The sequence below is a fragment of the Grampus griseus genome, assembly GCF_964374135.1.
Source record: "Grampus griseus genome assembly, chromosome: 5".
Classification (NCBI taxonomy): domain Eukaryota; kingdom Metazoa; phylum Chordata; class Mammalia; order Artiodactyla; family Delphinidae; genus Grampus; species Grampus griseus.
This window is the reverse complement of record NC_138998.1, coordinates 65,564,137-65,581,031: the sequence shown is the minus strand read 5'-3', so window position 1 is coordinate 65,581,031 and position 16,895 is coordinate 65,564,137. Positions and strand designations below refer to the sequence as shown.

Here is a 16,895-nt window from a genome sequence, read left to right as displayed (position 1 = left end):
AAAACTCAGTAATGTTAAAATATTTAGGAAAACCCAAAATATATGGAAAATTTCCAGTACACTTTCTAAAGCATCCATGGGTCAAAGAAGAAATCACAAGGAAAATTAGAAAATCTTTCTAACTGAATGATAGTATAAACACAACATACCCAAATCTGTGAGATGTAGGGAAAGCAGTGTGTAGAAGGAAATTTATAGATTTAAATGCTCACGTTAGAAACAAAGAAAGGCCTAAAATCAATGCCCTCAGGTTCCACATTAAGAAGTTAAAAAAAGAAAAAGAGAAGTAAACCAAAAAGTAAGTAGAAGAAAGAAAAAAATAGAATAGTAGAAATCAACTACATAGAATCAATCGTGAAAATTGGCAAAGTGAAAAGCATGTTCTTGTTAAAACCAAAAAAAAAAAATCAATAGGTTCATCAATAGAAAAAATAAAGAGAGAGAATGCAGGTCACGAAAATTAAGAAAGAAGACATTAAATGGATAACAATGGAATATTAACAACTATATGCTTTCAAATAAAACAACTTAAACAACAAATTCCTTGAAAAATATAATTTACCAAAACTAACACAGAAGAAAAAAATACGAGTAACTCAATATTTATAAAACAAATTAACTTTATTATCTAAAACTATCCCACAAAGAAATCTCAGGCCCAGAAAATTTCCTTTGTAAGTTCTATCAAACATTCAAGGAAGAGAGAACACCAGCTATACACAAAATCTCTTAGAAAATAAAAGAGAAGGGAACACTATCCAGCTTGTTTTCTGAGGCCAGCATAACACAAATACCTGGCAAAGACATTACAAAAGAATGAAAATAATACACTAATATCCTCATGAACATAGACACAAAACTCTCTAATAAAACATTAGCAAGCTGAATTCAACAATGTATAGAAAAGATAATACACCATGACTAAGTGTGTTTAAGACTGAAAGGTTGATTTAACATTCGAAAATCCTATTAACAATAGGATTTTTTTAAATTAGGCAAGCTGATGGAAAACTAAATATGCATAAATAAATAAATTCTTGTAAAAAATTAATAAGAGGCGAGTAACTCTACCAGATATTAAAATGTAATAAAATGTTATAATAATTAAAATCATTTTGTACTCTAGTAAACAGATGAATGGATAATCCAGAAATAAACACAAATACACATGGTAAAATATATATTGATGAAGGAGAGCATTGAATAAATGATGTTGAGAAATCTAGCCTGCCATCTGGTTAAAAAAATAAAGTTGATTGCTTATCTTTTTTCTTACTTAAGGTAAATTCCAGATGAAACATAAATTTAACTATTTTTTAAAATAAATTGTAAAAACTTTAGAAGAAAAGGTGGAAATATATTTTATAATTTCAGTGTGGAGAAAACCTTTCTCAAAAAGAAATAAACTCAGAAGTCTTGAAAGATTGATACATTTGACAACCTAAAACTCAAAGACAGTAAAACATAGCATTATAAAGTTAAAAGAGATATGACAAACGGGAAAAAAAATTTGCAATATATATGGCAGAAACAGGACCAAGTTCTTTGATATATAAGGAGCTCTTACAAATCAGTAAGAGAAAAATCAATATCTCAATAGAAAACATATGGGCTCTGATGAAAAATAGGCAGTTCACAGAAAAAGAAATAAAATTACTTTCTAACCTAAGATAAACACTCTCAACTTCCTTCAAATTCTAGTGATGGAAATTAGAACAAAAGTAAGACATTTTTCTTTATTTCCCTGGCAAAGAAAAAGAGTTTCATAATACAGGATATTGGTGACAGTGTGTGAAAAAGGATGCTCACACACTGAGGGAGCATGAACTGGCATCACCTTTTTAGAAGGCAATTTGACAGTAGCTGTCAGTTGAAATTCACATGACTTTTGACCTAATAATTCCGCTTGCAGAAATTTACATTACAGATACATTTGCACATATGCGCAAAGTCCTGTAGACAAGGATATTTATAGCAGCTTTGTTTGTAGTAGAGAAGATAAAAATAAATATCCATGAATAAGGGGCTGGATAGATAGATTAGACTTGAAATGGAATATTCTGCACTATTAAAAGGACTGAAGTTAATCTTTCCATGATTACATAATAAAGTCTCCAGGCAGGACATTTTATGGTATGTGTACCCGCTGGGTAAAATAATTTGTGATAAATGTATGTGCATATCAATATTACAAATATGTGTAAACCCACATATATACATACAAAGACATTTTTATCCTTATATATTTGCAGATTATTTCTCAAAAAAAAAAAAAAGCATAAAACACACGAAACTGCTAACTATCACCTTTGAAAATAATTCTGGAAAACTGAAAGTCTGGGTTAGGAGAGATATCCTGACAATAAATAATTTTTTGCGATATTTAAATAGATGTTTACCACGTGCCTATATTATTGAAAAATCCACCAGTTCAAAAAAGTCAGTGAACTAAATCAATCATTTCTAGCATCCATGAAAAGAGCAAATAAGAAATAGGTTTCTGATATGATATGCTTTATGTAAGGAAACCCAATCACTTGATCGGCCTATACTTTTTTCAGTATTTTAGAAAGATTTTTCAGCCAGGTGCTTAAAGAAGGACAACAACAAAAGGTACCTGCCCTAAAAGAGCTCACAGTTCCATGGGAAGAGTTCACATTCAGAGGTTCAGAGGAAGACAGCTGTCCTCCGGCTTAGATTTAAAATGTTGAAGAAAGTCAGTTCTTCCTGAGACCATAACAAGAATTTGCTCAGTTCAGCAACCCTCCTCTATAGACCTCACCAGGTCTCTTGGTAACTGTCAACCTCTCCGAGAGAGGTGATGTCCCCTCCTCCACTAAGCTTCCAGGAAAGATCCCAAAGAGACTTCTTTCAAGAAGTCTTATTAGCCATCTTGGGTTCTGTTCATTAAGCTTTGTAGAATAATTTCAATTCCCAAAGGCAAGTGACAGCTGCTGGGGGTGAGGATGGCAGCAGGACCCCAAGAACAAGGCCCTCCAGTGGTTGCTGTTATAAAGCCACACTGGTGTATTTGGCCGCACCTCTCCCTGGAATGTTTCAGACCTGGTTGACCCTGTGTGGTAGGCATTACCTTTGTAGAAAAAGTTGCAGGAACATTGTACAGCAAGGAAGGGTAGAAATGGTCAATTGCTTGGGGCTAGAAGCCACGGGTTAAAATGTCACGAATAAAGGCACCAAGGTGTCTAGAACCAGACTGCCTTAATTAAAAGCGCTGGGTATTCTGCAGGTGACAGCACTCTTAGGAGAGGGGGGTATTCAGGCTTACCTCACAGATGGGAGTGGTACTGTATGGTGTTTACTCTACAGAACTTTTTCCTACCTTCATTCCTTTGGTTGCTCTCTCTTCCTTCTGCTTGGAATATTCTTAAGCTTTTGTTCTTCGGCTGACTCCTACCCCATGTCAAATATTGGCTCAAGCTCTTCTCCAGGAAAGCTTCTCTAATCTCTGCCACAGGGATTAGGTGAAAACCGCTTCCTCCATGTCCCCACAGCTCTTTCCACTTTACATTCAACCACTGACTTGTCAGGTACTCATATTAAAGTACAAATGTACTTAAAATTGTATCCCTGGTGTCTGACGTAGCGTGGAAACTCAAGGATTGTTTGATGAATTCGGCGACAGCGTCACTGTTCTCCCCTGGATTCTCCCAGCTTACAGCACTGAACTGAACGTGGTGATTGTTTCCCCTGCCTGCCCCACACCCACTGCACCACTTTCCTGAGTCTAAGACATCATACTCACTTGTCCAGTGACATTGTAGGGAAGGAAAACTTGCCCAGGCAGATGCCATAGACAGCACTCAGGGGAATCCATTGCAACCGCACACAGCTGAGCATGATGAAGTCGTATTTGCAGATCAAGAGAATCCTGTCTGTGACCAGCAAAATCCTCTCCTCATTGTTCCAGTGGTCTGTCCTGTAAAAAATCACCACAGAGAACAAAAGTTATTTGCATAATCTTTCCAAGTTGAAAATAATGGAATTGTCTGAAACATATCTACTGACACAGAAAATAATGAGGTTTGATCACCTCGGAAGAAAGAGAAGCTGAAGAATGCCATCCCTTCTCTCTCATTCCAGCCCCATGACCAAGGGAGGAGGGAAGTGGAGGATCACAGGGAAAGGATTTGTTTTGTTTTGTTCGTTTTATTTTTTGGTTTTTTTGGCTGTGTTTGGTCTAGGTTGCTGCGCGCGGGCTTTCTCTAGTTGCGGTGAGCGGGGCTGCTCTTTGTTGCGGTGCACGGGCTTCTCATTGTGGTGGCTTCTCTTGTTGCGGAGCACGGGCTCTAGACACGCGGGCTTCAGTAGTTGCGGCATGCGGGCTCAGTAGTTGTGTCTCACGGGCTCTAGAGCGCAGGCTCAGTAGTTGTGGCGCACGGGCTTAGTTGCTCCGTGGCATGTGGGATCTTCCCGGACCAGGGCTCGAACCTGTGTCCCCTGCATTGGCAGGTGGATTCTTAACCACCGTGCCACCAGGGGAGTCCACAGGGAGAGGTTTTACGGCCACAGAGCTCAGAGATGATTAGCCTTGACAGGATCTATTAGGGGAATAGCAAGATTGTATCATGTTGGCAGTCAACTGATTCATGCTCCTCCATGTCTTCCCAGTTCTCTAGAAAGCCTTCATGGAGCACATCTTCCTCAAAGCACACCAAAAATAATCTTTGTTCTAACTCAATCTGGATGACTCACTAGGCATTAATTTATGCTAATCTCCAAAGGTCGCATTGCTGACTGAAGATAAAATGGAGACTTGGGGCTTCCCTGGTGGCGCAGTGGTTGAGAGTCTGCCTGCCAATGCAGAGGACACGGGTTCGTGCCCCGGTCTGGGAGGATCCCACATGCCACGGAGCAGCTGGGCCCGTGAGCCATGGCCGCTGAGGCTGCGCATCCGGAGCCTGTGCTCAGCAACGGGAGAGGCCACAACAGTGACAGGCCCACGTACCACAAAATAGAAAAAAAAAAAAAGGAGACTTGAATATAGGTCCAGTGACCTCCACCCAAGCCATCACTATTTCAAGCTCATTCTGTCATTTTCTTATGGTATAAACATAGTGAAACAAGTGAACTGAGATTCTTACAAGCCAAAGACAAAGCAGACACTGGGTAAGTGTTTACTGAATTGATTTGCTTCAGATTTGAGAGCCTTTCAGGATATGCATGGAAAATTCTGAGTTAAGAATCTCTCCAACAGAGAGAACAGAGAGAACCAGAAGCAATGCTTCTGGTTAAAAGAAAGGGAGCATGGTCTGAAATTCTCCTCACTCTCAACGCTTTTGCTGTCTGTCTGCTACAGCCTTTGTATATAGCACTGCATGACTTATATGATAACCGTTTCAGTGCATGTTTTGTCTTCCCTAAGAGACAGAAAAGGATGATTTGTGACTGATTCATATCTGAACCCCCACTACACAGAGTCAATCTAATGTAAAAATTAGGACTGGGCACCCTGCTCCCATCCATTCTCACATAGTAACCAGAGTGCTATTCTTCAAATACAAAAGGAATGATGTTACTCCCCTGTTCACTCTATTAAATGACATCTTTTTGATTTCAGAATCAAATCCAAGTTACATAATATGGACTACAGGTCCCTGTATGGTCTGGCCTCTGCCCAGCACCATCTCATAGTAGGCTGAGAAACTCATTGTTCAAGTCATGGTTCAAATGCCTCACTCAAAGGAGATTTCTTAAACTCCGATATAAACTTGTCCCCCTATTACATTTTTTTAAGCTTTCTGATCCTTTTCCATTTTCAGCACTTCTCATAGTTTGTAAGAAGGAATGATATCTTAAAAGTTTAGTAACTGGTACCACATGAACACTGACAAATCAGAATGGACACCAAAGTACAGAGGGTAGGGCAATGCCAGTGAGTGTCATCTGAGGATCATCCCTATGTGTGTGTGTGTCGTGTCTTTGTGTGTGTGTGTGTTCCATGAGGGCTGTGACTGTGCCTGCGGGGCTATTTACTCTGTTCCTGTCAAACAGCCTGCTCTAAATAAATAGCTGTTGAGTGGTAAAGGAGTGCCAATCATAATCATTTTGGAGGCCTTTGGGCTGGGTGAGTAACTGGGGATGAAAACTTCCAGCTAACTAACTCTGTAAGATTGGCTGTTGAGCCTGTCTGTAGCTTACATTCCTTATCTGTGAAATGGAGACAGTACTCATCGCCTAAGTTTGGGGAGAGGATTAAGGGACATGATTCTCAATCGGTGGTTTGTAAATGAGCTGTTATTATCATTGTCAGGGACCTAAGTGTCCTTGGGTAACCCCAATATGTGCCATTCCTCAATGCAGTCTAAAGACAGGCGAGACAAAATTAAAAGTTTAATCAACAGGAAGAGGAACAGGAAGAGACATGAAGGAGAGAAAAAGGGAGATGAAGGAGGAAGAAATAGGGAGAAACAAAAGGAAAGAAAGAAAGATGAGATCATGCCTTATTATATGCCGGCCCTTATGCTTGTACAAGTATTAGCTCTACATCTCCCCACCACCCTTTGAAGAAAGTCACATTGAAAGCCACTGAACTAGAATACGGTAGTAGTGTACATCACTAGTGTTAGTGATGTAGGGTCAAGAGATCTGGTTTAAATCTTGGTCCTATGGTTTCCATCCGCTCTAACAATGCTGCAATATTCAACTTCTACTCCACCAAGAGAAGGAAAGAATTCTTGATAATCTGTTTAACATTCTCCGTCTTAGTCAGAAAGAGACGAGGATTCTGAAATGTTGTATCAGATATCTACATAAATTTCTCTAAATAGATTGTATCTACTTAGCAGCAAGTTATAAGCTGCTGCCTAATAAACCAGACTTGTTTTTAGTCTAAAAAATCCTCAGATTTTAGTTTAATGGTTTTACTGAAAATGTCAGCACTCCATAATGAGATTTATTTTAAAAGGTAGAGGATGGATTCAGGAAAAAAAAAAAAGAGAGAGAATTCTTTTTAGGAACAGAGTGCTCTGCTGTGACACAGACTGCATAATTTACATGTCGGAAAAGTCTGAATCCAAGTACACACACAGGCTTATACATAGTTTGGGGCCACCATCTCTAGCTTCTGGGTGGTAGATTTATTTATTTAGACTTCAATCACACCTTTTTTCCCAGAGAACTCTTGGAGAAAACATTGAATTTTATATTCCTAATATTAATATAAGTTTGGCGGTAATATTCAGAACAAATATAGGAGTAGAAATAACAATAACATATTGTGTTTGTGTAGTCCACGGACATTCACAAAGCTCTTGAATATCAATGCTTTTGTTTAATCCTCCCAACGATCTTTTGGACTAAAAGCTATTACCCTCATTTTAAGGATAAGAAACTAAGGTCCAGAGACCCTTAAAATGACTTGCCCAATGCTTGACACCTAGCAAGTAGTAGTTCAAGGCCCTGAAATAAGTATGGAGACAGCAAATCCAGGCATAGTGTTTGCTTTCTCCATGGGACCACTCACCCCCAAATAGAGGACCCTTCAGTGTGGTGTGCAAGTGTGGTAAGAGCTATCTCTGGAAGGAGCTGATGTGATGATCTATACCACTCCTGAAAATGTTATCTCTGGGAAACAAAGCAAACATCTATGACTGTCCCCTCCAAACTTTGACCTCTTCCAGTGTTCCTATCATGGGGGAAAACCCTTCTTCTATCCAGTTATGTATGCTAGAGACTTAGGAGTCTTTCGGGACACATCCTATTTCTTCACCTCACATGCCAAGTCCTAAACATTCTACTACCCAGACATCTCTCAAAACCATCCACTTCTCTCCAACTAGACTTTCACTATCTTAATCCAGTCTTCCCACATCTCCTGCCTGGACTCGTGCAGTCCCCTTCTCACTGGGCTTGGGCAACTAGCCACCTGGACCTGGTTTATCTACATATACTTTATTTCCCTCCCAGCCTCATACATACTGCAATGAGGTAGACCTTTTTAAAAACAAATCTGGGGCTTCCCTGGTGGTACAGTGGTTAGGAATCCACCTGCCAATGCGGGGCACACGGGTTTGAGCCCTGGTCCCGGAAGATCCCACATGCCGCAGAGCAACTAAGCCCATGTGCCACAACTACTGAGCCTGCGTTCTAGAGCCCACGAGCCACAACTACTGAGCCCACATGCCGCAACTACTGGAGCCCGCACACCTAGAGCCTGTGCTCCACAACAAGAGAAGCCACCGCAATGAGAAGCCCGCACACTGCAACGAAGGGTAGCCCCTGCTCGCCACAACTAGAGAAAGCCCTCACGCAGCAACCAAGACCCAACGCAGCCAAAAGTAAATAAATAAAAAAATAAATAAAAACAAATCTGTCTGTCCTTTACCTCCCAACCCTGGCTTCAAACACTTCAACGGTTCCCCATAGCTCTTACAAGAAATGACAATATTCACCTGGTCTAAGAGGCTCTGTAGGGTCAGGCCTTACCTATTTCTTCAACGACATTTCAGACCTCTGCACTCCCTTCTCTTTGATCTACTTTCAGTTTCTTGGACTCAACGACGCCCACTCCTGCTGAAGGGACTTTGCACGTGCTGTTCCCTCTGCCGGTCACGTTCTTCTTGATCTTCTTTACTTAATTAACTCCTATAGTGCTGAGCTCAATTACTCCTTACTCTGGAAAGCTTTCCCAGACCTCCAGGACTACTTCTCTTCTTTCTAATATATACTTTCATAGAACTTCACATCTCTCCTTCACAGCACTTCTCCCAGATGCAATTTTATAGTTATTTCTGTGATTACCTAATTCATGTCAGTCTTCTCTCCTATACTGTAAACATCACAAAGAGAGAGTCAGTTCTTAGCATGGTGTCACCACTGTCGTAGGTGTCCAAAAACTATTTCTGAAATGAATTGGTGAAGAATTAACAATTCTTGTGCAGTGCAACCTATATGCTTTTCCTCATGCTGCTTGAAGAATCCTATCCACAGTTGTACAAATTGAAATACTCCCCCATAAAATAGCACATTTTCAAAAAAAAAAAAAAAAGTAACATTGGGAAAATGTTCATACAAAAAGAGTGAGAAAGAGGAGGATACAAAATGGTACCTTCAGTGTACTTCCAATTTTGTAACAACAGCAAAATATATAGATCAAAATGTTAACACTGATTATATCTGAGTGCTGGGATTTCAAGAGACTTTCATTTGTTCTCATGCTTTTATTAGCCAAAGTTTAATTTTTTATGATAAACTTTCTACTTTTATGGTAAAAGAGATATATCTTTTAAAATTTTTATTGAAATACAGTTGATTTACAATGTTGTGCTAGTTTCAGGTATACAGCAAAGTGATTCAGCCATACACGCATATATAAATATATATATTCTTTTTTATATTCTCCTCCTTCATAGGTTACCACAAGATATTGAGTATAGTTCCCTGTGCTATACAGCAGGTCCCTGTGGGCTATTCATTTTATATATGGTAGTGTGTGTATTTTAACCCCAAACTCCTAATTTATCCCCTTCCCACTATCCCCTTTGGTAACCATAAGTTTGTTTTCTATGTCTGCGAGTCTATTTCTGTTTTGTAAATAAGTTCATTTGTATCTTTTATTTTTTTTAGATTCCACACATAAGTTATATCATGTGATATTTGTCTTTGCTTGCTTAGTATGATAATCTCTAGGTCCACCCATGTTGCTGCAAATGTTGTGAATTCATTCATTTTTATGGCTGAGTAATATTAAAAGAGATATTTTTTAAGTAAAAAAATCACCTATCCTTCAGGTTCCCAGCTTAAATGCTATCTGTTTAATGGCACCTTCCCCTCACCTCCCTCGCCCCCAAGTAGATACCATCTCTCTTTCCGTTAAATACACACAACCTTTATCAAGGTTTCAATTGTGGCCTTAGTCACAATTTTCTGTACTTCTCCTTCCGTTCCCCACACACATGATGGAAGACCCTATGGTGTAGAGTCAGTGACTGAGCCCTATCTGGGTCTCCTCACTGTGCCCAGCATAGAGCCAAAGAGAGAGCAAGGTCTTAGTAAATGAACAGAGCATGGAATAAAAAATTAGAATCATAAGATTCATCCCCACAGTGATGAGAGCCTGTCTCTCCTGGCAGAGAATTTGCTACATTCTCCTACCACTGCTGTTCCTCAGCACTAGCTGCATTTCCCGTCTTTGATGGGAAAGGGGCCTAGACCTCCTGGTGAAAACAGGGAACCTAGTTGCTCCCGGAGATTTGCAGTTTCCTGGTACTACAACAGTTTGGCCAGCAGAGGGCAACAGCGAACCACCAATGACAGGTGGGACCCATCCGAGCAAGTTTCCAGGACCCCCACCCCATTACTCAAACCATCCCAGATGCTTTGCCAGTCGCCCCAGCCCTACTCCTAACAATACTCTCAGTTGCTCTTTTAAGTCTGTGTCAAATCAGTTTATGGTTTGGAAATGATTTTTCTCCCCCAAATATATTCTTCTAATATTATTCCCCCGAATATGCACACGCACACACACACACACACACACACACACACACACACACACCACTAAGACATCGTCTCTGATATTGAATAGAATGATTATGCCTGATTTACAAATCAATCTTCTTTCCTGTGCCCCTCTAGCCTCTTAGAATAACCAGCTCTTGAAAGAGGAAGACAGCTCCTTGGCTAGCCAAGAATCAGCAACTCAGGAGGAAAACACTGAATCATTCATTCCACACATATTCCCTGAGCACCCACTGGGTTCCAGGCCCTGAAGAGAATCCAGTTTGGGTTTACAATTCAAACACAAACAGATGAAAAATGCATGGCATTGAAGCAGAGCAATTTGCCTCCCCCTGAGTTAAGTGAAGTCTTATAAAACATTTAGCTAAATAACCCACATGCAGTTCTTTCAATCATTTGGTTAATCTCTCCCTGGGCCTCTCCAATATGTTTAAAATAGGGGACCCTCCAAGTAAACACAGTATTCTAATAAAAACCCGATGTCCACAAACCTTCCTTGTTCCCGTCCCCTGACTTGACTTCCTGTGGTTCATTTTTTTCCCACTACCCCATGCAGCCGGCCATGTACCTGGCCCCGCACTTAGCTACTGGGAATACTGAGAAAAACATTCAACTCTTAAGGAATACACAGTTCTCTAAGATGTGAGGTGAAATCACCTAAGGAAGAGTTAATGGGTATGATGAGACTGGATAATGAGAACACAGGTCCACAGACTCAGGTGTCTGGATTCCCAGCCCATTGCCCACAGGGCTCAGGAAAAGGAACCCTAGGTATCTATTTGATGTCCTTAAAGAAGACTCTCTTATCAGCTTTTCATTTCCTGCTGTTTGGTGAAGATCTCAGTGTTGGAAAAGCATGAGTTGCAAAGTACGGATGATTCTCTGGAGGTACACTAAAAAGGCCTCAGGAATATTTATTCATTTCTCCAACACATCTTTAACACGTACCACTCAGTATAGGACAAAGTGTCCCCGTAAAATATGGACAAGGATGAACCTGGAAACATCCACTTTTGTATCCACAGAACTACTTTTTGACTGAGTAAGAGAAGTCCTACCATGAAATTTCATATTGCTCCAATTGAGTGCAGAAAAAAACAATGGTCACTTTTCCCCCTGGAAAACAAAGTCCACAAGATGGGATCCATCACGTTTTATGAAACAGCAAGGAAGCCAGCGTGACCACAGCAAAAGGAACAAGGAGGAGAGTGGAAGGAGATTTAAGCAGAAGCCACATCTCGTGCTGAAATCACCACGATTTCTTTGCAATTTGAGAATGTTTTCACGTTAAATGGTTATTATCCCCACTTCACAGGTGGAGGAACCAAGTCTTAATAAAGTGACATGCATCTAGTACCAATGACAGAGCCATGGTGAGAATCCAGCACTTCTGACCCCCCAAGCCCAGGCCATATACATTCCATCTAGCGGCTTCTCCCACGTGTCTTCCCCGTGCAGCAGGCATTTGTGCTCTCCCCCACCACAGTACCATCAGTAAGAGGATATTTTAAAAGCTACACAAAAGAGAAGACTCTGGGCACACCCCATCCTTCTCTCTTTCCCACAAAACAACTAAATAGCTGTTGCATAGCTACTGGGCACACCAGGTTCTAATAAGAGGCCCACCCCCGAGGGGCTCTCTCCTCCCCGCCTCCCCCAAATTCACTTTAGGGGATTCACTTGATCAGAAGCCAAAGAAGCGGCAGGAGAACAAGGACTAATTTTGAGGAGGCAACAGAGAGGGAAGAACAGAGGGATGGGATACAACAAACGCTCACATCTTGCCACCTCCCTTGTTTTATTCTTTTAAATGGGAGAGATTTTTGCTTACTGTACTGTGTTAGTTACACCTCCTTGGGTACAGGAGACACATCCCACATCAGGCAAGTCCAGGAAGAGGAGATGTGTTACAAAAATACTCTGAGGAATCCCACAGAAATCTACGAACAGGAACCATAACACAGTAGGGATTTAGGAAACCTAGAAAGTCACAAGGAATGAAATGCACTCTCGAGGGGCTGTCTCTCTCATGATGTCTGTGTATCGCTCCATGCATCTCATCTGTTTCCTCCTGACTGATGTGGCCTTCTGCCTACTGCCAGTGTTTGCTCCTCTTTAATTCCACCTTACCTATGACCTTATTGTTTCCTTAGTCCTGACTATACATGAACTTGCAGAATCTGCTCTCGTAGCTAACTGGCCTCTGTTGTCCTAAATCTCCCAGTTCAGACTCTCAAGATAAGGGATTCTGTTAGCCCAAATCATTCCTCTGAGTTATCTTCTTGAGTCTCACATCAGCTAACCGATTAGCCCCCATTTGTCCAATCAGCTCTGGCCAGGGGCTGAAGTTATAGAGTAGAAAATAGGATTTGCCAGTGAGAAACACTTTATTCTTCTTTTTTAGAATTGTTTTAACTATTCTAATTCCTTTGTTTTTCCATAAAAATTTTAGAATAGTGACTTCCCTGGTGGCACAGTGGTTAAGAGTCCGCCTGCCAATGCAGGGGACACAGGTTCGAGCCCTGGTCCGGGAAGACCCCACGTGCCACGGAGCAACTAAGCCCTTGTGCCACAACTACTGAGCCCGCACGCTAGAGCCCGCGAACCACAACTACTGAGCCTGCATGCCACAACTACTGAAGCCCGTGCACCTAGAGCCCATGCTCCACAACAAGAGAAGCCACTGCAATGAGAAGCCTGTGAACTGCAACTAGAGAAAGCCCGCGTGCAGCAACGAAGACCCAATGCAACCATAAATAAATAAATATTTTAAAAATAAAATAAAAAAATAAAACAGGCAAACTGAAAAAAAAATTTAGAATAGTTTTGTCCATACCTACAAAAATCCTGCTGAGATTGAAAGGAATTATGTTGAACCTGTATGTCAAATTTGACATCTTTACTATATTGATTCTTCCAATATATGAACATGGGATTTAGATCTTTGTTTCTTTCATCAGCAGTTTGTAGCTTTCAGTGTGTAAGTCCTATACATATTTTGTTAGATTTACACTTAAATATTTTTCTTTTTTTGAGTGATTATAAATGTTATTATATTTTTGTTTGTACCTCCTCAATGCTAGTGTATAGAAATATAATTGATTTTTTATTTTTAAAAAATTATTACTAAAATATTTTTTGTATGTTTATCGTGTACCCTGCAAACTTGCTAAACTCATCTAATAGTTCTGGAAACTTTTTGGTAGATTCCTTGGAATTTTCAACATAGACTATCATGCCATCTACAATTAGGAACAGTTTTTATTCCTTGCTGTTTGACCTGTATGCATTTTATTTACTTTTCTTGCCTTGTTACACTGACTAGAACTTCCAGGACTGTGTTGAATATTGGTAGTGAGAGTGGACGCCTGCCTTGTTCCCAATTTTACGGGGAAAACATTGTCTTTTCCCAATAGCATGATGTTAATTATTATAGGTTTGATATAGATGTTCTTTATCAAATTGAAAAGGTTCCTCTCTGTTATTTTCTGAGGGATTTTGTCATGAATGGGTATGTTGAATTTTGTCAAATGCTTTTTCTGCATCTATTGATCTGATCATATGATTTTTCTTCTTTAGCCTGTTAATATGGTGGATTACATGGATTAATTTTCTAATATTGACCTAGCCTTGAATCACTGGAATAAACCCCACTTGGTCATGGTACATAATTATTTTTTTTATATTGCTGAATTCTATTTGCCAAAGTTCTGTTAAGAATTTTTAAATCTATATTCATGAGGGGTATTGGTCTGTAGTTTTATTTTTGTACTGTTTTTGTCTGGATTTAGTATCAAGTTAATACTGGCTTCATAGAATGAGCTGGGAAGCATTCCTTTCTCTTCTATTTTCTGGAAAAGATTATGTAAATTGGTGTTCATTCTTCTCTAAATGCTTAATAGAATCCTCCAGTAGAACCATCCAGGCCTAGATGTTTCTTTTGGGGAAGGTTTTTTTTTTGTTTTTTTTTTTTGCGGTACGCGGGCCCCTCACTGCTGTGCCCCTCCCATTGCGGAGCACAAGCTCCAGGCTCCAGATGCGCAGGCTCAGCGGCCATGGCTCATGGGCCCAGCCGCTCCGCGGCATGTGGGATCTTCCCGGACCGGGTCACGAAACCGTGTCCCCTGCATCGGCAGGTGAACTCTCAACCACTGCGCCACCAGGGAAGCCCTGGGGAAGGTTTTAATCACAAAGTTAATTTCCTAATTGTTATAAGGCTACTTAAATTATCTATTTCATCTTGGGTGTGTGTATTGAGGAAACGGTTCATTTCATCTAAGTTGTCACATTTATGTGTGTAGAGTTGTTGGCTATAATTCCTCATTATCTCTCTGGTGTTTGTCGGGTCTGTGTGATAGCCCCTGTTTTATTCCTAATATTCGTAATTTATGACTTTTTTTGTTTTTTGGGTCATCCTTGCTAGCAGTTTGTCAACTTTATTGAAATTTTCAGAGAACCAGCTTTTTGCTTCTTTAATTTTTCCCATTGTTTTTGTTTTTTATTAACTTCTACTTTTATCTTTATTACTTCTTTCCTTCTCAGCTTTGGGTTTATTCTTCTTTTTCTAATTTCTTGAAGCTGAGGCTTCTACTATTGACTTAGGATGTTCCTTCACCTGATTTGAGCACTTTTCCTTTAATGCTGTAAATTTCTTTCTCAGGACGGCTGTAGCTGTATCCCACACAGCTATGGATATGTTTTGTCTTTATTTGCATTCAATTCAATGAACTTTTTAATTTCTTTGAAATGCTCTCTTTGACCTCAGGATTATCTACCCATATTTAGAAGTATGTTGTTCTGTTTCCAAGCATTTAGATATTTTTCTGTTATCTTTCTATTACTGATTTCTTCTTTGATTCCACTGTAATCAGAGAACATATCCTGTATGATTTCAATTCTTTTAAATTTGGTGACGTTTGCTTTGTAGTGCAAGATATGGTGGATCTTGGTATATGTTCTGTGGGTGTTTGAAAAGAACATGTATTCCGCTGTTACTTGGTGGAGAGTTCTATGAATGCTGATTGGGTCATAGTGTTGTTAAGTTCTTCTAAATCCTTGCTGAAGTTTTGCCCATTTTTTTATATCAATTATTGAAAGAATGGTCTTGAAGTCTCCAACTGTAATCATGGATTTGTCTATTTCTCCTTTCATTTCTATCAGTTTCATTTCAAAACTTTTGCAGCTCTATTATTTGGTGTATACATATTTAAGATTTCTCTGTCTTCTTGGATGAAAGGATTGACCCTTTCATCATTATACAGTTTCCTCTCAATTTCCCTGGTAAGTTTCCTTGCTCAGAAGATTACACTTTTACTAATTCACATAGCACAGTGTTTTCAGAAGCCACAGCAATTCTTAAACTCGGTAGTTCTTTCCATTGAACATACTAGTGGAAGCAGAGGCTCTTTTCTCTTTCACATTGATTACTCTTCCTAAACCCAACCTACTTTCCCTACAACAGGGCATTTTGGGATAACCTAGGGACCCAATAGAGTGGAGACAATTTCCTCTTTGTGTATCAGGCAGCACGTTTATTCGTAAGAGACTATAATAGTTGTCTGTATAACAGCTGTAGTGACCTAAATGTGTTGATAGCCTCAATATTAAGGTTGAGGTCTTATTTGTTTTCTTTAATAAACCACACATTGGCAGTCCCCTAAATAATCAAGACTAAGTTTAAATTATTGGGCAACTATTTCCAGAATCTATTGCCTGTCTAATAATGTCAACACCCTATTTAACTCAAGACAGCAATGCCTATATAGTGGTCATGAAGGAAACAAAGGCAGTGGTGTGCTGTAAATGGTAAACACATTCTAAAGTAACAATAATGATAATGATGAAGCCCTGATTTTATTTCCTTGGTATAAATTCTCCTGTCATGACTGATTTCAATATCCCAAGGTGACGTCACTGGACCTGGAGTTGGAAGAGATGCACACAGCTGGCCATCATGAGTGGGAGAGCCGAGCACACACCACTGCATCAGGGAATGAAGAGGGGCCAGTGTGAGACAATGGGAAGTGACAAGGTGTTGGCAAACTGGAAGCACATACCTTAACTAAAAACATTCAAATTCAAATTTTGAAAAATACTTAGCAGGGTGGAAATGGCTTATGGATCTCCAATTTGTGACTCAAGAAAAAAATGTGATCCATGCTCCTTAGCCTGGTGTTCAAAATTCTTTCCTTTCTGGTTCCTTCCTGACGTTCCAACTTCTTTCTAGTTCTCTGACTCTTGCTCATTAATCCAGCTATAGAGAACTGTCTGTGGTTCCCTGAGCCTGTCTCAGTTACTCTGCACAGATTCTTCCCTCTTCCTGAGATGTTCTTTCCCATCATATCTTTTTTGGAAATTTCTCTTCCTCCCTTGACCTATGTCAACAATACAGACACACTGAGTTCTGAGCTCCCACA

General features: G+C 39.9%; 1 protein-coding gene across 1 annotated transcript in view; it reads right to left on the bottom strand.

Moving 5' to 3' along the window:
• Nucleotides 1-16,895, bottom strand: part of TPRG1 (tumor protein p63 regulated 1) — a gene marked incomplete at its 3' end in the record, with an annotated part of 183,676 nt that overhangs the window by 69,136 nt on the left and 97,645 nt on the right. The window contains exon 4 of the mRNA XM_082654605.1: nucleotides 3,764-3,937. Coding sequence (XP_082510731.1) covers nucleotides 3,764-3,937 — 174 coding nt within the window. The remainder of the gene's footprint in view (nucleotides 1-3,763; nucleotides 3,938-16,895) is intronic.